The sequence below is a fragment of the Scardinius erythrophthalmus genome (assembly GCF_964197995.2).
Source record: "Scardinius erythrophthalmus genome assembly, chromosome: 19".
NCBI lineage: Eukaryota > Metazoa > Chordata > Actinopteri > Cypriniformes > Leuciscidae > Scardinius > Scardinius erythrophthalmus.
Genome location: NC_138239.1, coordinates 27,644,848 through 27,664,998, shown reverse-complemented (window position 1 = coordinate 27,664,998; position 20,151 = coordinate 27,644,848). Strand labels below are relative to the sequence as shown.

The 20,151-nt window shown below is 37.7% G+C and overlaps 1 protein-coding gene across 8 annotated transcripts in view; it reads right to left on the bottom strand.

The window, feature by feature from the left end:
• LOC308707465 (nesprin-1-like) overlaps positions 1-20,151 on the bottom strand; it is a 75,058-nt gene that overhangs the window by 49,770 nt on the left and 5,137 nt on the right. For all 8 annotated transcript variants that reach the window (XM_081393981.1, XM_081393988.1, XM_081393985.1 and 5 more), the window contains exons 7-34: positions 19,757-19,929; positions 19,374-19,683; positions 18,414-18,578; positions 16,996-17,352; positions 16,719-16,855; positions 15,955-16,132; positions 15,666-15,848; positions 15,039-15,182; positions 12,666-12,830; positions 12,149-12,321; positions 11,033-11,186; positions 10,815-10,958; positions 10,575-10,739; positions 9,007-9,324; positions 8,511-8,666; positions 7,808-7,981; positions 6,920-7,246; positions 6,625-6,777; positions 6,376-6,543; positions 5,910-6,086; positions 5,675-5,821; positions 4,785-4,910; positions 4,515-4,691; positions 3,812-4,077; positions 1,541-3,701; positions 756-1,093; positions 486-630; positions 159-377 (exon numbers count right to left, since the gene is read on the bottom strand). In XM_081393981.1, the coding sequence (XP_081250107.1) occupies positions 159-377; positions 486-630; positions 756-1,093; positions 1,541-3,701; positions 3,812-4,077; positions 4,515-4,691; positions 4,785-4,910; positions 5,675-5,821; positions 5,910-6,086; positions 6,376-6,543; positions 6,625-6,777; positions 6,920-7,246; positions 7,808-7,981; positions 8,511-8,666; positions 9,007-9,324; positions 10,575-10,739; positions 10,815-10,958; positions 11,033-11,186; positions 12,149-12,321; positions 12,666-12,830; positions 15,039-15,182; positions 15,666-15,848; positions 15,955-16,132; positions 16,719-16,855; positions 16,996-17,352; positions 18,414-18,578; positions 19,374-19,683; positions 19,757-19,929 (7,500 nt within the window). The remainder of the gene's footprint in view (positions 1-158; positions 378-485; positions 631-755; positions 1,094-1,540; positions 3,702-3,811; positions 4,078-4,514; positions 4,692-4,784; positions 4,911-5,674; positions 5,822-5,909; positions 6,087-6,375; positions 6,544-6,624; positions 6,778-6,919; positions 7,247-7,807; positions 7,982-8,510; positions 8,667-9,006; positions 9,325-10,574; positions 10,740-10,814; positions 10,959-11,032; positions 11,187-12,148; positions 12,322-12,665; positions 12,831-15,038; positions 15,183-15,665; positions 15,849-15,954; positions 16,133-16,718; positions 16,856-16,995; positions 17,353-18,413; positions 18,579-19,373; positions 19,684-19,756; positions 19,930-20,151) is intronic.

Genomic DNA, 20,151 nt, shown 5'->3' with positions numbered 1-20,151 from the left:
TGATTGTACCATTAAATGTGATATATATTCAATATACCATTTCAAACCATTTGATTTGTGATTTAAATGTTATTATAACATTTCCTTAATCTGTGTAGGGACAGAGCATCATACAATTAAATGGGTCCAACAATATTTGGCCACAAGTGAAACTGCACCTTTTCCCTGAAAGTTCTCCATTCATGAGCCGTATCCTCCAGCACCCTCTCTTGGCCTCGTGCTACACTGCGTAACCTGGTCCAGCGCTGCCACACTGTGGTCATGGATCGACTTATGGTGGCTTTACTGGCGTCACTTCCAATCAGCTCTAACTGGGACGCTTGCTCTTCCAGACCAGTCAACTTTTCTTGGAAACTGTTCACCATGGATACTAATGACTGCAGGCCAAAGATGAAGACATTTTGAATTGGTTTATCAGTATCATCAAGTAGTTGAATAAGTTTATTTTCTCAAGAAAGAGAGTCATTATGGCATACTTAGCTCACCTTATGACTCCTGAGTTTCTCTTCAGCTTCCTGGCCCGTTGCAGCCTTGGCTGTGGAAAACTCTGTTAGCTTCTTCTCTGCCTCATTCATCAGCTCAATGACTGTCTGTCTGGCCTCCTGATATGAATTCCACTGGGCAACACAGCTGAAAAGGTCACATTATAACTACAATAAGTAGTCTTTATTGGCATCAAACTTGGGTCAATTTACAACTCTTAATATATCTAAGAGCTCAAATGTTCTGGAAAACTGCTGTGTTCCAAACTGTACCTGTTTAAAATGTCTTGGTGGCACTGCAGCTGGTCTCTGACCTCCACACCTCTCTGCTGTGCAGACTCCACACTAAGTCGAAGCTGCTCTTTGGATGTAGGGTTGACCAGGTTTTCAAGTTGAGGTGGCAACGATTCCAGCTCCTCAAGAACACCCAGGAACTCCTGTTCAGTGGCCATGATATCTTCTTGTTGCCTCAAACACTCCTCGTAGTTCTCCACGTCCACCCCGAGACTGGCCTGTTGCAAGAAGCCCACAGCGTCCTCTAGCCACTCACAAGCTGTTTGCATTCTGGAGTGGTACTTCTGACACAAGCCAAGAGCTTGCTCTAATGTAATCTATAAGATAAACATTTGGATTCATTAGTTAATAGTAAGCTACACTATTAAAAATAAAGGTTTCAAAAGGTTTTATATGCCGTAGAAGGACCATTCCCCCAAGAACCGTTCATGGAACAGTTCTTAAAAGAACCATTTTATCGAAGTGTGAAGAACTTTTTCCACTATAAATAACTTTTTGAACAATGGAAAGGTTCCATGGACATTTAAGGTTCTTCATGGAACCATATATGCCAATAAAGAAACTTTATTTTTAAGAGTGTAGGGTAACCATTGGTTGACTAAGAAACTCTTGCTGGCTTAGCTTGTTAAGAGGCCTGGTAGGCACACCAGAATCCCAAGTTGGGGCACAGTATCTAAAACACAACATAATGGTGAAGATATATGCAAGGTTTTTGTGCATTAACTAAGAGTCTTCGTTGAATTGATGGTTTTAATAGAACTTGCCTGTTTAGAGCTCAGGGCACGTTGAACATCAGCCTCCAGCTTGGCCATCTCTTGTAGACTTGAGTCCACGTGAGCGGGAACGAGCTCATTGGCACTGGTGTACTTCTGCTTCTCTCTGGTGCTAAGAGCCGCCACTATCCTCAGCCTCGACTGCACTTCCTCTTGCATTATCTGTTGCTTCCGGATTTCCTCCTGGACTTTCTCAATCTTGACGTCTACCACCACCTCAGAGCCAAGTTCATCTTTGATTTGCTGGAGCCAAGTTAAGGTCCGATTGACTTCGGTCTCAAAGTCTTTACTCTGGACAAACCTGTTCTCACACTCAACAATTAGTTCTCCAACAGCTGACTGTAATGACTGAAGCTCTTCCTGCCAAGAGGTCACCCGCTGCTTTGAAGCCTCGTGTGCAGCGGTATCCATGTGGGATACCAGGTTATCCATCTGCTCCATGAGTCGAGTGAGGTGAGAGCTGGCACCTTGAAGACTAGCGGCCAGGGCATGATAGTTTTTCAATCTCTCCTCAGCTGACTGTGTCTCCGCATTGACTTTCACCAGTTGCTCTTTGGTGGCCTTTAGCTCGGAATCAACCTGCATAGCCATGGCTTGATGGTCCTCGAAAGATTCTAGAGTGTCGTCGAGATGTTCTACCCTCTGCTCAATCAATCTTTTGAGTCCGTTGTAAAGGCTAACAAGTTGAGTCATTTCTTCAGGTCTCCATGGTTGACCAGTGCTTCGAAATCCCTCTTTCTTCTGGTTAAGCTCACTGACGGCTTGTCCGAGATTGGTCAACTCCACTAGGAGGGCTTTATAATCTGCCAGAAGACTGACAACTTCCTCAGTCTTAAGGCTGACAGACTGTGTCCCCAAATTGTAGAACTGTTCCTCAAGTTCTTTAAGTGCTTTGTGGGTGATATCAATAAAGGAGGCATATTCCTGTCGGGCAAGGATAGCTTGCTGTATTTTCTCTTGTTTCTCTTTGGCTAGTCCTAAAATATTATTGTACTGTTGAGGAAGAGCAATCAATTTCTCATCTAAGTAGCAATGGTCGACTTCATTCAGAGTGGGAAGTATTTCTTGACCTGTTCTTTGCACAGTTAGCAGAAGGTTCTCATATTCCATGGCTTGATCCAATATTTGCTGGTATTTTGTAAGTTGCGAGCTTAATTCTGCATCTCCATTCATGAGGTTGATCTCTGGGAAGGTCACAATATCAGCTTGCTTCAACCACTGGCATATCTTCTCGAGATCTACCTTGAAATATTTTCTAGACACCAACACCTTTTCCAGCTCCTGAAGCCTCTGGCTACACTTCTGTAGGGCAGCCTCGAAGGTATTCTGCAGCTCTTGGAGCTTGTTTAACATCTCTGATTTCTCTTCTTCAGAGGCATCTTTCATCAAATCCCTACCTTGGGACCACAGGGAGGTCAGCTCACTCTGGTAGGCCCTCAAGCTACTCTGGATGTTCCTGCATGTCCTCACCTGCTTAGATAGGTCGTCGGGAAGAAGGGCTACATAATCCTCTGCTTGTGCTTTCTTCTCGTTCTGTTGGACCCAGGTGATAGCTTGATTCACAGCCAACAGGAACTGGTTTCTCTCAGTGAAGGCTTTGCTTAGGTGTTTCCTACGTTGAGCCACTTTGACGCTCAAGGACTCCACTTCTGCTTGAGTTTCTGAGATAAGCTGCTGCAGTCTTTGTCTTTCGTTTAGCCCAAGATGTGCTAAAACCCTATCTGCATCGCTCATGGCCTGGGCCAGCAGAAGCTGCTTGACTTCCAGTTCACTGCATATGGTGAGATGGTCAAAGAGGAAACTCTGTGCTAGCTCAGGGGGAGGACTCATCTTCATGGCTTCGGACAGGGCAGGCTGCTGCTCCTCGGCCCATTCGCGAGCTTCCCTCAAACGGGCCTCAACTTGGCCCATATCTTCAAGGGTCACAATGGAGTCTTGGATCTTTCTCTCAATGAGGCTCTCTAGATGGGCCCATCGTTGCTCAAAGTGGCCAATCTGCTCCTTCACCAGCTCTTTGTCATCCAGGTTTAAGTGATACATTACTTTTTGCTTCTGTTCTTTGAGGTCATCAAGTGTGTTTATCTTTTCTTTAAGAACAACTGAGAGTTTCCGAAGAGCCTCCAAATGATTAGATGAATTCTCAGCATCAGTTCTACAAAATCATGAAAGAATAATGTAAGTCTCAAATGACACTTTCACTGTAGCACTAATTAAACGTGTCATATGAATACATTTACACTAAATCCTGAATAATAGGTCTACCTGGCCAGGTTATCCCATTCCTTGGACACCTGTTCAAAGAGGGCTTCCATGGCACTGATGCAGTCATGATACTCTTTAGTCCTTTGCAGATCTTCCTCTCTCTGAGCATGCAGTTTGTTAGCCTGATGACACAGTTCCAGCCATGCATGACTCAATCGACCAATGTCTGTATGCTCAGGAGACTCCTTCCCTTCTGTCAGCTTACTCACAAGCTCTGTCATTTTAGTCAGAGTGCTTTGTCTGCTTTTAAGGTGCTGCTCAAATTCCTACAGGCAACATGAGCACAGAGGATAAGACAAGCATAAAAAGAGATGAAAATGGACGAGAAATGAGAAATGAAAATGGACTCTTTTACGTTATAAATAAATCTTCCTGGTCTTTTTCATCAGTGCACATTAATCTAAAAAATAAAAATGTCTGTTGTCATAATCTGTCATCAAAATGTAATAACTTTCTCCATATTTGAAACATTTAGCTTTTGTTCTTGTTCTGCTGATGTAATCAAGGCTAGGGTGGGTAAAAAATAATATTAACCAATAAAATCATAGCCAACTTTTCCTCAACCCACATTACATTTACCAATATATACAGTATATTCATAATATAAATATATAATATAATATTTTTATTTTAAAATTATATACATAACATTTTAAAATATATAGAAACATTACATTAATCAAGATCAGACACATATATTTACTTTGGCTTGATCAAGCATGTTTTGCGCAATCTTGGGCTCCAGCTCCGCAGGTCTCCTGGAGAGACTTTGCAATTGCTGTTCCATGTCCTGGAAAAGTGTTGCGAGTTCCTGTTTTTGCTCTTTAATCTCCCTCCAGCTATCTGACAGCTCTTGAGAAATGGTCATCCTCTCCTCAATCTGTAGAATTAACAATATCAATCATATTATTATTAACTAGATTAACTCTACAACCCAAAGCGGCATTAGATAAGTCTGCGTGATCAAACTCACCATTGTTTTGGTTTGCTGTATTTGGGCAGCTGTAGCCCTTACAGACTCATCAGATAAATCACACACTGAACAAACCAGGTCAAGATATGTACTGGCCTGCTCCTGTAGGGCCCTGAAGTGCTTCATCTGTGGAGTAAGTAGTCAAAATCTTACTACATATCATTAAAACATATATGTGCAAAAAACAATAATAACAACAATAGCTCTACGAGTGCTGTAAACAATGTCTATGAAATTCTCCTTTTTAATAAAATAATATATATATTTACCTTAAATTTTATATATATATATATATATATATATATATATATATATATATATATATATATATATATATATATATATATATATATATATATATATATAAACCTTAATGATATAATAGTTACTGTAATCTATTTATGAAATAGAAATAAATGATATATTTCAATATATTTATTTAATAAGTTACTGTATGTCCAAAGCTACACTTTTGGAGGCAATTTAAACACATACATTTAAAATTCACATTATGTTTTTTGGACAAAATAACAGAAAAGACTAAAGAATTGCTTATTTAAATACTAATAGGCCTATATATTAAATTTAATCCTGATATTTTTGTCAGTGGTCTTATACAGTACAATAAATCATGTACTTTTGTCAGAAGGAGCTTCTGAACTATTTCCTGTTCAAAGAATATTTATAAATTGGCAGGACAGGTGGCACTTGACAGGTCTGAAAACTCATGAAAAAAGTTTATACAGTATATATATATATATATATATATATATATATATATATATATATATATACAGTATATATATATGTCTAAATTTGTTCAGACAACTTCTAAGCTGTTTTTTTGTAACAGTTAGCACAGACTCACTCTCCTGCTCTGTGGCATCTACCTGTTTCAGAGCCTCCTGAAGGCCATAGGGAGTCTGCGTCTGCAGCTGGATCTCCTCTTTAACGGTGGACAGCCACGTCTGACACTGCTGCAGGGTGTCCTGATGGCTGACGTGCTTCTGGAGCTCACGGTCAAGACTCTGATACACCTGATGAGCCAAACGTTAAACATTAGACTATGAAATAAATAAGGCGACATTTCTGATAATGCAATCCTTTATTAGGAGGAGTGCTCACACGCTGAGCCGTGCTGCAGATAGCCGAATAACTGTCTCTGGTTCCCTGCTGGTGTGCCTGGATCTGCTGACTGATCTTGGCCTGCACTTGCTCCGTGCAGCTACTGGTGAGACGTTCGCCTTTGTCCTTCAGGCTGGTCAAACGCTCCTCAAAACCAGCAATCTCCTCCATTATTGCCTGCGAAGAAACAGGCCAAATCAGAAATAGAACTGACAAAAATTAAGCTAAGAAAAGTCAGTAGTTAAAAACTAAATATGTTTATGCATATGTATCTAAAAATATAAATATGTAAAAAGTGTGAGGAAACAGACTATGAAATTGTTTATTTGACTTCTGCATGGATTGTTATTTATTTTTATGGTAGTTTTATGTTATTTATTTTTATGATAGTGCAAGTTGCTGCAAAGCTATTGTTCATGGGATATCTGGAAGATATAAATAATAGCTATAGTAACAGTGCACACACCTTGTGTCTGGCTAGCTGTTGTGTGGCCGTCTCTAAATTGCCACTTTGCGTGGAATCAGAAGTGACCAGCCTGCTAGACATCTGTAACAGCCATTTCTCTACTTCTTGTAGTTCACTGTTATAGTCTTCATGCTCTCTCACGCTCTCCGTCAAACTCTGAACATGAACCTACAACATACCAGCAAATCGCATGGAACACAATTAGCAGAGACACATTTTCAAAGGGTCTTGTATTATGCATGACAGTACCTTGGCATTACTGCATAAGTCTTGATAGTCGGATTTCAGCTTGCCAATGTTCTCGCTGACAGACGGGTCCCGGATCGTTTCAAGAAGTGCATCTCCCTTCTCTATAACCGATTTGACAGCTGACTCATGGGACTGGATGGTCTGCTGGATTGTCTAGAAGGGGACAAAAGAAGCATTTGACATAGTAAAGGGTTTACATGACTCTCTGAAGACGGCTGTATTAGAAGCTATGCGTAATTGTTCATGCTCACACAAATGTGATTTATCATGTCACAAAAAAATCTGTTTTGCTCACCTTATATTTGGCTAGCTGAGCCTTTTTTTGGTATAGTTCAGCCTTTGGCTCCACAGGAGACGCCAGCAGTGATTTTGTGTCTGTGAGCCATTGTGATTGAGTCTTGTATTTGTCCAGGAAGTCTTTAGAGAGCTGTATGGATTTCTCTGTGGCACTAAGCTCTGACCGCAGAGCTCTGATCAACGCCTCCAGCTGGGAGAGTCGGGTGTCGACTTCCTCCTTGAGCTGCTCAGCCTCAGGTTCCTCCAGGAACGTCATGGCACGATCAGTCTTTTCACGCATGGTCTTCAGGAAGGTGTGACCCAGCTCCATATCACCCTGCAGAGCCTGAGACAAAAAAAAAGAACTTCATATGAGGATATGCACTAACGTTCGGGGTCTGTGGAGATTTTTTTATATATTTTGAAAAACGTCTATGAAAAAGGACAGTAATATTTAAAAGAACTGTATTTAAAAATTTAATTTATTCCTGTGTTGCAAAGCTGTATTTTCAGCATCATTACTCCAGTCTTCAGTGTCACATGATCCTTCAGAAATCATTCTAATATGCTGATTTGATGCTTAAGAAACAGTTTGTATTATTATCATTAATGTTGAAAACAGTTGATATTTTTGTGGAAACTATGATACATTTTTTCAGGATTCTTTGATGAATAGAAAATAACAGCATTTATTTTAAAATATAAATATTTTGTAACATTATAAATGTCTTTACTGTCCCTTTTGATCAATTTAATGCATCCTTACTGAATAAAATGATTAATTTTGTCAACAAAAAAAAAATGTATTTACTGCATTACTGCACAGTTTTGAACGAAAGTGTAAACTTGCACACGTTAAAGTATAAAGCTGCTTTTTCTTAATAACCAAAGATCATATTTATCATACCTCTAATTTTTTCATCTTCTTCTCCATGGAAACACGATCAACCACATCAATGGTAGTAGTGGTCACACTACTGAAATTCTTTTGTGCTGTGCTCAACCAATCAGAGAAGGTGCTAAAGACACTCTGGGACTCTTCAATAATGGACATTTCCCCCTTCAGCTGCTTGATAGTGTCCTGCAAATACATATACAATTAATAGTTCAATTCAGCATTGTTGCATTTAAAGAGTGTGTGTTTCAAATCATTACTTTAAAGACAAAATATCCCAAAAAAATGAGCTTAATCTGACTCATTGTGATAAGATGTACTTGAAGGAAAGAGTGCTAAATAATTTAAGTAAATAATGTTTTTTAGGTTGTCTTTTAGGGGTAAGGTTTGAGTTATGGTTAGTCTTTCACAATAATAAATGGGTTTATTTAAAAACAAAATAATTATATGATTAAAGCCACCCATTTAGATAGATAGCCATCTTAATGTTTTTTGTGGGTTTACTTTTCTATACTTTGGGTACCAAACTGCCTCAAAAAGTGAGCTAAATCTCACACAATCCATTTTGGAAAGATTATTCATAAATAGAGTAAATACTGTTTTTTAGGGTTAGGATTAGTCTGAGGTGATTATAATTAGATTTATAAACACTTTATAGAGGGCTTATGGTATGTCTTCATTTAATAGGCTAGGTAAATGTGTGTTTAAAGTGCACCTGCAGGTGTAGCAGCAGGGCATGATAGCGGGACGTCAGTTGTGTGGCTCTCGCACTGACTCTGCTGCTTATGGGCATCTCTTCTAAAACCTGTTGGGCCAGGACACTGAGACCCTCGATCTCCTCCTGATAGGCCAGCACCTCCTCATGCCAACCCTGAAGAAACAATCACAACAATATATCACTGACTCCATACATGTATTCTACTGGAACAGTTCTCTTGGAGCAACAGTTTCATGAATAACCTCATCTTGGGTTTAAACCTATAACCTTTAGCGTACCAATCCAGATTTATGGTAACTATGATGTAAAAACTTTTTTTTTGAAGTTGTAAATAAAACAGATTACTGGTGAGCATTTTACAAGTCTTTCTGCTTCAAAATGTCACATTTAATTCAATGCGTTGATTGTCGTTTCTTTGTGACTATTTGTGAAATTTACTAGCAATTTCGAAGTAAATCCTACACCATTTTCAGTGAATGTTTCCTGTTCCAACCTTCAGGAGATGCAGCTGTGCTTCTTTTGTTCCTCTGTCAGAGCGACGGCCGGAGCGTAACTGTCCTTTGGTTTCCATCCCCTTGAGCCAGTTATCCAGCCGCTGGAACTTCTGCTCAATCTGTCGGAGTTTGGCCAGAGCGCTATTGAGGTGAGATCTGGTCTCACCCAGCCGGGCCTGATACGAGCCCCACTCCTGCTGGACCGTCTCCAAGCATCGGTCCTCTAACTGCGGGACGCCCCAGGGAATCACCTGCTCTCGGGTCACCAGCAGCGTGTTGAGCAGAGCGTGACCTTCTGTGCAGTGCACCTGCAGCTCCTGGAGATAGATATAAGGTATTTCTCTAAGGCATATTTATATTGAAATCACAAGTAATCAAAATATTCAGCAGATAATTAAAAAATTACATCTGTATCGGCTAATAATGGCATTTCTTTAAATCAGTCATTCCAAACCAAATGGCCGGGTCCCCTCCAAGGGGGGCTGCAGGATGGCTTAAAATCATTTAAATATAATACAATTTTTATAATGAAAATAAAAATATATGATTTTTTTTATTATTAAAAATATAAAACATAAAAATATATACTATAAGTAATATATAATTCATTATTAATATCAATATCTTAAAACAATCTAACTTAAGTTATATTTAATATTTATATAATACAAATTAAAATATAAAGTGTCATATAAGTCAAATAAATAGTTATTAATTTTAAAATATTCACAAATTCTAATTGAATTAAAAAGCTAAAAAAAACGATATAATCGTGATGTTAGTTTTTTTTCCCCTTTAATAACTATTGTTTTTGTTGAAGGTATGTTCATCAAAAAAAAACAATAGTTATTAAAGGGAAAAAAACTAACATCACAATTATATCGTGAAACTTCTTGAAACTTATGGAATCATGAAATAATTTTTAGTTTTAGAATTAATTTAAATTATGAACACTACCAGTTTCTCAATATAATATAGAATATAAATTTAACATATACATATATCATATAAAATAATATTTTGTACTTCAGACAGTATTGTCTATGTCTGCAGAAGCAATTATACATATTTCTACCATATATTATCATTTTTTTGATGACTGATATTTACATTTTTTAAATGTATAACATTTCAGATTTGAACTTTATTATGACCATGTTTCTAAGCAACAGAAGAAAAAAACATTAAGAGATTATAATATCAGACTTTACAATAAAAACAATCGATTATCAGAATTAACCAAAATGTCTATATAGGAGCATCCCTAATTATTAATATTTACAGGTAAATCTGAATTAATATATTGTCATAAATAATTATATTTGAATATAAATGTACTACTTATCTTATCTTAAGCATTACAAGCATATGTTTGTAAATGACATACTTTTTTCTAAATATATCAACTAAATAACTAAAGCATTAGTCATTAAAAGAGGAAAAAATATTAGAAGTCCTGCAAGATGTTTCTAAGCTAAGAAAGATAAAATGAACAAATAAGGTGTCAAACGTTCTCAACATATACAGTAATGTCCCTCACAATAACCACTTCAAGACGTCTTCTGACCTGTAGTTTGCGTAGCGTGTCCTCTAGAGTCTCGACGTCTCCCTCCAGCTGTGTGTAGCAGCTCAGTCTCTCCTGCTGTTGCTCCAGCCAGTCTTTAAACTCATGCAGACTGCACTGGTACACCTGATGGGCCGACACCAGCTCCTCCGCTTTGGCAACCGCACACTGTAGCAGAAACATGTGAGTGCATCAACACGTGCTGAACATTCAATACGGTGACCAATGAGGGGTGCATTATACCTGGGCTTCATTTTTGACAATGTTATAGCGCTCTTGCAAGTCTTGAATCTCTAGCTGGGTGACATAGTGCTCAGCCATGTTGGATCCCTTCATGGATATGACGTCCAGAACACTGCTGTGACTTAAAACATCTTCTGAGAGCAACTGAAATGAGGAGAATATTTGTAAGGCAGGACTGAATTATTCAGAGACTCAAAGCATTGACAATAACACCGTACTTTGGCTTTGCCCAGGTTGGTGGTTTTGTCTCTCATCTCAGAACACTGTTTGTCTGCAGAGTTTAAAGTCTCTTCCACAGTCTCCATCCAGCTCACAAACTGACGCACGTCCTCCTGGTAACTGGTCCACTGTGACAGAGCGCCCTCCAGTTGACTGTTCCAACCCAAACATAACATCCTTTAATTTAGTAGCTAATTCAACTTCAGCAAAGAACACTCTTTTTATTAACGACCATTTTTTTTGTCTGTACAAGGTTCTAGAGTTCGCTATATACTAGTTTTGAGTCTTGTCCTGTTTTAACTCAATGAGAAGCTGTTTTGCAATGATTTTTCAGATTTATTATTCATTTGTTAGAAAAAGGAATCAGACCTCTTGCCAAGCTAACAAAAATGTGTTGCTAACATTCCCTTTAAAGGGATAGTTCACCCAAAAATTGTTCCTGTATGAATTTCTTTTTCTGCTGAACACAAAAGAAGATATTTTGAAGAATATGGTTAACCATTTTCCCACTGCCTTCCATAGACAGTATGGAAAATAAAATACTATGGAAGTAAATGAGGCCCATCAACTGGTTTCCGACATTCAGAATATCTTCTTTTGTGTTCAGCAGAAGAAAGAACCTCGTACAGGTTTGGAACAACATGAGGGTGAGTAAAGGATGACAGAATTTTAACTTTTGGGTGAACTATCCCTTTAAAATATGAAAACGTTATTTCTGAATGTTCTCTGATGTTCTAGTTTTTTTAAATGTTCTAAAAATGTTTCATCATTTTGAAAACGTTATGACAATTAAAGTTTACGAATGAAAGGAACTTTTTATTATTATAACATACAAATAACAAATATAAATATATATAATATATATATATATATGTGTGTGTGTGTGTGTGTGTGTGTGTGTGTGTGTGTGTGTGTGTGTGTGTGTACAGACTATATATATATATATATAAAATTAAAAAATAAACCATTCTCTGCTACCACATAAAATGACTTTACCATGACATAGAAGTGTACATACTTTTTATGACATCCATCAAATACAAATTTAATTATCAACGAAACAAGTGTATTTTTATGTTAGGCTTTTGCACTGATTTTAATAAGACCACATTAACCTTTTGCACTGAATAGATGCTGACAGCAGTCCATCCCAGGAATCCTTGAGGTCCTCGATTTGTTGACGGACCAGATGTACACCCTCAGCGGAGGTGTTCCTCTGAACAGACTCTCCTCTTGTTAGCAGCATTTTCAGCTGTATTTCCTTCTCTTGACGTGCCGTCAGTAAAGCCTGGGGAACATGTTGGCAAAAACCTCTTATTACATGTAAACTACATGATAAGGGCCATGAAATCAAATGCCCATACAAATCATGCAAATGTCCACAAACAATCAAATGCACATACTTTAGATCAAATGTTCAGAATGAGGTCCGAACTCTTACTGAATACTGCACGGTATATATTGCCCACTACAAAAGTAGTATGCGAAATAGTATGTAATATTCAACAGTAGTATAGAATTCAGTATGCTACATTAATGTTGCATGACCTCATCCTATTTTATGTTTGATTTATGTGGCATCCAGTTATCATTTTGGAAGTAAATATGGTTGTTATAGTGACATATATTCACCTCGAGTTTGATCATCCTGCTGTCCAGCACGTTTTTGTCTGCGGTGGGAGTGCAGTAGGTTTGCAGCATGTGACTGGTATCAGCCACCCAGTTCTGCAGCTCTTTCAGGCCCTGCGAGAACAGCTGGTGCTCGGACACAATGCGGTCGATTCTAGATGCTTTTTCCTATCAGACAGGCACAACATAATCGGATAAATAATCACTTCTCAAAGATAAAGTGAATCATTTGCTTAGGATAATATGTGCGTGATCCATACATGATCATAACATACAGTTAATAACAATTATTTGGTAGGGGTAGCATCTTATTAGAAATAGTCATTGTGTTAAAAGGAAAGCAACAGCACTTTTTAGTCATGTTGAATACTTATTGATCTGGATGATTATTCCATATGATTTTTTTTTTTTTTTTTTTTTATATTTAAGACATAACAATACTTACACTGCCCGAAATACATCATTTTTGTGCAACAATTGAGTACTTAATTGAGAACCTAAATAAAATGTGAATATAACATCAAAAACAATACTTTTGGAAATTTAATAACTGTTCATAACTGAACTCCACACAACGTTTTCAGATAAAATGTGTTGTCCACCCTAAACAGAAACACGTGGGCTGTGTCCAAAACCGAAGGTCACTGACGTAAACATTTAAAAGCACATATTAAGAAAAATTGTTTCAGATATCACAATATCAAGTTTTAATATTATTAAATATCATTTACATGTCCAAGCAAACATTTCATGCTTATTTCACAATGCTTATTTTTTGGTTGAAATAAATAAATCAATAAACTTAGATTTTTTTTTTAATCATGTTTGAAATTTAAAAAGTTAAAGTGGATCAGACAGACAGACAGACAGACAGACAGACAGACAGATAGATAGATAGATAGATAGATAGATAGATAGATAGATAGATAGATAGATAGATAGATAGATAGATAGATAGATAGATAGATAGATAGATAGATAGATAGATAGATAGATAGATAGATAGATAGATAGATAGATAGATAGATAGATAGATAGATAGATAGATAGATAGACAGACAGGTAGATAGACAGACAGACAGACAGACAGGTAGATAGATAGACAGACAGACAGGTAGATAGATCTTCCAATCTCTATTTGATACCAGATAAAACCACATTTTTAAGGTTTGGGACACAGCCCTATGTGTGCACACATTCTGTCGACCCCTGCAGCACTGGGGACGGGTAGCCATCGGGCAGACAGGTGGGACGTTACCTTGGTCAGGTTGCTTAAAGCTAGGTACTGAGCTGAGAGCTGCGAGACACGGTGCACAAAGCCCTTTCCGGCCGTGTGTCCGTCCCACAGCTGCTGGGCCTTCTCCCTCAACCTGTGCAGCTGAGACTCCTTAGAGGCTAATTCCTCTAGCAGAGACTGTGAAAGCACAGGCACGTTAGCACACAGAAGCATCGCACACAGTCCTGTGTTAGTCAGATGATTAATAAAGCAACATGGCAGCACATGAACAGCACAGACGTTAAGACTGAGGATAAGCGATGTGAAAATGTGCATGACAGAGAAGCAGATTAAAGCATGACATGAAAGCAGCTGTTTTCTACACTTGATCACATGCACTGATCATTTTCTATACATACATTCTGACATTAAAGTCAAGTGACCCTGCTTACTTTGTTAATACACACCCCTGGTTTTATCGTGCACACATCAGTATTGTAATTATTGTTACTTAAAACTAAAACTAAAAGTTTTTGTTAATTGAAAATTGAAATAACCTGAAATAAATAAAACTGAAATTAAAAAACTAACTAAAATAAATGTTGAAGTGCCTAAATTACTAAAACTAAAATAAAAATAAAATGAATATATATTAAGTTTTTTAAACAGCACACACAATTACAAAAACTAAAAAATATATAAAATACAAAAAATATTAATAAATAAATAATACTAAAATAACACTCGCACAAATCTTTACAACTGTCTTTATAATCTTTTATCAAAATAAAGTAAATTGGCTGGCCTTTAAACAACTTAAACAGCTTTTCGAATGATGTCACCAAGATGTTAATCAACAGCCAAATAGCTATTTAATTTAGCCTTCTTTACATAAGCCAAATAACTTATGATGCATAAAATCTCTGCCCAACATATTTTTACAACTATATTATAAAGTATACATATTTTTCTCATTGAATTTCCAATTTGACAGAGAAAAAACGTCACATTATGGAAATGAAATGAGTTGTGAATGCTATTTCATGTTCAGCAGCGATGCCATAAAGCGTGACTACTCCGACCAGCTAGAATGATGCTTGTGAATGGCTCTTCTGGTAATGGCTGCGAATAAAGGTGGTATTGATTACGTTGTACTACACCTGTAACCTGTGCAGTTCCTGTTTCTTGGCTGTGAGGTCATGTAGCCGACTGCTGCTCTCCCGTACGGCTTCTTCGGTTTCATTCAGCCACTCCTGGAGCGGCTCCACACTCGTTTCAAAGTCCCGCATCTGAGACTGAAGATTCTGGAACAAAATAGTCAATGATGCTACATTTAAAGAGAGAACGATTGATTAGCTAGATCAGGTATTTATAATGTTTTGGTACGTCTGCTGGGGTCCTATGATCTAAATTATTTACTTAAGCATGCCTTGAGATTGCAAGAAATATTGAATAACATGAATAATAAATGTAACTAGATTTTTAGATGTTGCAGGTAGTTGCTATTGTGTTATGCAATGGCTGTTTTGTATGGAATCTTATTTTTTCCGCCACGGAATAAAAAAATAATAAAGGATACTGCACTTTTTATCTCACAATTCTGACTCGCTATTACGAGTTAAAGTCAAAATTGTGAGATAAAAAGTCGTAATTACCTTTTCGATTTTTTATTCCCTGGCGGAAAACAAGCTTCCATGGTTTTGAGCGGTAGTTTACTGGCCCGAATGAAGAGTCTCAGACTCAACAGATGTCACTAGATTAACAGATGTGTGTGAAGCGTCGGACACCTGTAAAGCGGCCTCTCTCTGGTGCAGATTTGTCATGAGTGTTTTCCAGTCTTCTCTGGTTGTGTTTATTTTGGCTCTGACTGACTCCACTCTGTCTTTGGCAATGATACTCATCAGCAGCTCTCCGCTGGCGGCCACCGTGTTTAGTTTGCCGTGGCCTTGCTCACGGTCACTTAGAAACTCCTGCAATAAGAAAAATGTACTCTCATTAATGCAATGAATTATGTTTCGTGTTCCAAACTGGAACTGAATTCATTAGAAAACTCGTAAAAAATCAATACAATTTTACCTGGATCTTCTGCAGACTGGACGATGCTTCCGCCAGGTTCTGAGGCACATCAAAACATTTGGCTGTATTGATTTTCGCATTGACCAGCCACTGCTGGAAGTCTCGAAAAGCAGCACGGAAGCGCTGCTCCAGGAGCTTCTCCTTTCCCTGACACTCACGGGACGCCTGGAGACTGAGGCTACGGTGAAGAAGAAAGATGCAAACGACAGCACTGAAGAAAAAGATTTCACTGATAACATGCAGTCTCAGTCTTTTTACAATTTGCAGACTCTCTGATGCTGTCAGGGTTCTGACACTTCGGTCTGGTTTATTCTTGGTTTGGTGACAGATCTCTAACACTCCTATCGTCTTGTCTTTGTGCGAGAGTGTGGTTTTGAGTACGCTTGGCCCGTGTGCTCTTTCGCGTGATTTTTTGTATGTGTGGTGTTCGGATTCAGGGAAATCGGTCTAATCGGTGTACCTTATGTACCATTATTGGTGTAATATATTTTGAAATAGCTTTTATTTGTATATTTTTTAGTTTTCTATATATATATTAGTTTTTTTATTTTTTTTACTTAAAGTTCTTTTATTTCTTTTTAAGTTTCAGTAATTTTAGTACTTCAGCTAAAAACCTATTTTATCAATAGTTTATATTTTATTTTACTTCAGCATTATTTTAAATTAACAAAAATGATGGTTAATCATTTTATTTTTAGTGAACAATAACAAAAATGGTCTGTCTCTGTGTAAAACCTAGAAATGTTGGTCATAAGCTCTCGTACCTGTTGTATTCTTTAATGAGGGCGGACACTCTTTCAGATTGAGCGCCCAGATCTCTGGAGAACCGGCACAAGTCATTGAGCTGACACTTCAAATTGTCAGACATGGGCTCCACATTTAACAGTGCTTCCAGGGTGTCCTGAGACATAAAAACATTAAGCACAGCAACATTAAAAGAACATATATATATATATATATATATATATATATATATATATATACTGTACATATATATATATATATATATTAGCTTTTATTATTTTGCTCTGTAGGCTTTACCTTCGCTATCTGCCAGCCCTGCACAGCCTCTTCCCCCGAGGTCATTTCCTCCACCTGCTGCAGTTTGATGCGCCACTCTTGCAGCTTGCTGCTGAACTCCTGCAGGTCCTGCTCCAGCTGTGCAGCTAAGCTGTTGAACTCCTGCTCTGAGTTGGCCATCTGAGATAGGACGCCCTCCAGACCAGAGCACACTTGTTTAGCTCCGCGCTCCCACTGTTCCCAGGCCGAGAGCATGCCGGACTCCTCCCTCTCCAGAACCTCACAGCCCACCGTGGAAGTGTGGTCCCGTGTGGCGGCTCCACAGCTCTGCACACGGGTCAGGCGCTCACGTCCTTGATTCTTGGAGTCTAACAGCCCCTAAAATTAAATTACAATGCTTTAAAGTTTACATAAAATCAAAACTGACCCAATTTACTTCCTTAAAGGGATAGTTCACCCAAAAATTTTAATTACCCCAATATTTACTCACCCTCAAGTCATCCTAGGTGTACATGACATTCTTCTTTCAGACGAATACAATCAGAGTTATATTAAAAAAAATGTCCTGGCTAATCCCAGCTTTATAATGGGTGTGAATGGCTGGAGAAAATTTGAAGCCCAAAAAAGTGCAACCATCCATGATAAAAAATACTCCACACAGTTCCGGGGCGTTAATAAAGACCTTATGAATCGAAGCCATGGGTTTTTGTAAGAAAAATACCCATATTTATAAGTCATATACACCCAGGATGGCTTTAGGGTGAGTACATTTTCATTAAAATTTTCTAATTTTCATTTTTGGGTGAACTATCCCTTTAATAAAAGTTTCTGGTTGTTGTTGTGCATGATAAGATATCAGAGCATATGCCCCCAAAAAATATTGGAGTATGTTTTATACAAGAAAATACTACTCAAAATTTCACATTTAATTCAATATGTTACTTGCTTTCTTTGTAATTATTTCTGAAATTTACAAGCAGATTTGAAGTTAAAATTCATAAATTCATATAAATCATTCACTTAATAGTTTTTGGTGTGGCGTGAATATATTCTAAAATGTAATTTATTCCTGTGATGCAAAGCTGAATTTTCAGCATCATTACTCCAGTCTTCAGTGTCACATGATCCTTTAGAAATCAATTTGCTGTTTAAGAAACATCTCTTATTATTATCAATGTTGAAAACAGTTGTGCTGCTTAATGCCTTTGTGCATGTATATACTGTATGTATATATATATATATATATATATATATATATATATATATATATATATATGGATTCTGTGATGAATAGAAAGCATTTATTTGAAACAGAAATCTTTTTTAACTAAAATTCTTTACCGTCAATTTGGATCGCATCCTTGCTGAATGTATTCATTTCTTTCAAAAACGTATATAACGGTAGTGTGTGTCAGTATAGTAAACACAGATAAACGTACCCTGACTTTAGAGAGTTTCCTCTGAACAGAAGCTGCGTCACCAGACATATCTGACCAGCGCTGGAGCTCTTCTTTGGCTGAGGTGAGCCAGTCGTTCAGGTCACGCACCGACTCCATGTACTGCTCATGCTCTTTGACCATCTCCTCCATCTGTTGGACTTTACTCTACAGCACAAGACAGTATATACAACACATCAGAGGACAGAAAACTGATACTGTTTCATTTTTGAATAAATGTTCCTGGTATTTTGTGAATAAATCATGAATGAATATTATAAAATAAATATATTTTATGTACATAGTCTTTTATCATAACTTAATTTCCTCTGCCTCAAAGACAACTTTTCTAAAATACATATTTTAAAGCAATAATATTGCTTACTTTTCTTGACCAGATAAAAACCGAGAGGATGAAATTAATTCTCATCCTACATTTTTTCCCACTAAATATTTAGTTTTACTCATAAATGCATTTCATGTTCTTTTTAAGGCATTGGCAGACACTATTCCTGCGTCCGAAATCGAATATTTCCCAACTATATAGTGCGCAAAAAACAGTACGCCAAAAGAATAGAATGTCCGAATACATACAGGTAGTATTCGAAAAACATTAGGCAAAAAGTACCTAGATGACCTACTACTAAGTGTGCATTCGATGGACACTTACCTATCCCATGAGGACATGGGAGGGGATTTATGAATAACAGTGAAGCGACACAACTGACGCTGGTAGGTCATGTGACATTAACAACACGGCGGATGTAGTCCGTCTGAATTTCATTCACTCTACCCATATTCAAACTATATACAACATACTTTTTTACCGGTCGCAAAGTAAATTCAAACTTAAATGTGGTTCCTACTCAGACAGTATGCGATTTCGGACACACCATATTATCCTGAGTGACTTACAGGAGGTGGTTTGAATTGTTTGTTTATATTTAGATTACATATTTTTACCTTAATGACACTTGTGATGTTGGTAAACTGTGTGTTAAACTCAGATTTTGGTCCTTCAGCGAATGCCTGGTCTCCTGTTTTCTCATACATCTCTGAGGCTTTCTCATTCAGTCGGGTCAGTGCTGAGGAGTGGACCTCCACGTCAGCCTGAATGGCCCGTAGGCGTTCCAGCAGCGAGGCCTTCTCTTTCAGCCCGGGCTGCTGGGGCAGAGACACTCCGGCCTCCTGCTCCACCATCTCCATCCACTGCTGCAGCTGAGCTTTACTCTCCAGAAAACAGCCCCACTGAGCTACGGTCCACTCCAGACGACTGCATCACACACACATGATTATTATATCATTCTGCAAAGTTAGGTGTCATAAGAGGAGACAGGAACTCTCACCTGTGACAGCTCATTGCGGTCATGAGGATATTGGCCCAGGAATCCTTCAGACTCTTGAGCTGAGAGCGGATAACTTCCTGTTTATCCCTACTGCAATTCTTAAGCACCTGTTCTCCCTTCCCTACGGTCATGTTGAGCTTCACTTCCCCTTCACCCTTCATTAGCAAGATGTCCTGAAACAATATCATCAAAATATCAATGATTATATAGCATTTTTGAGAATCTTAAAAAAAGAAATGTGTGTATTATTAACTAACAAGACTAGTAATGAAATGAAGAAATGAAGAATTAAATTAAATTAAATTAAATTAAATTAAATTAAATTAAATTAAATTAAATTAAATTAAATTAAATTAAATTAAATTAAATTAAATTAAAAAGTAAAACAAAAGGCT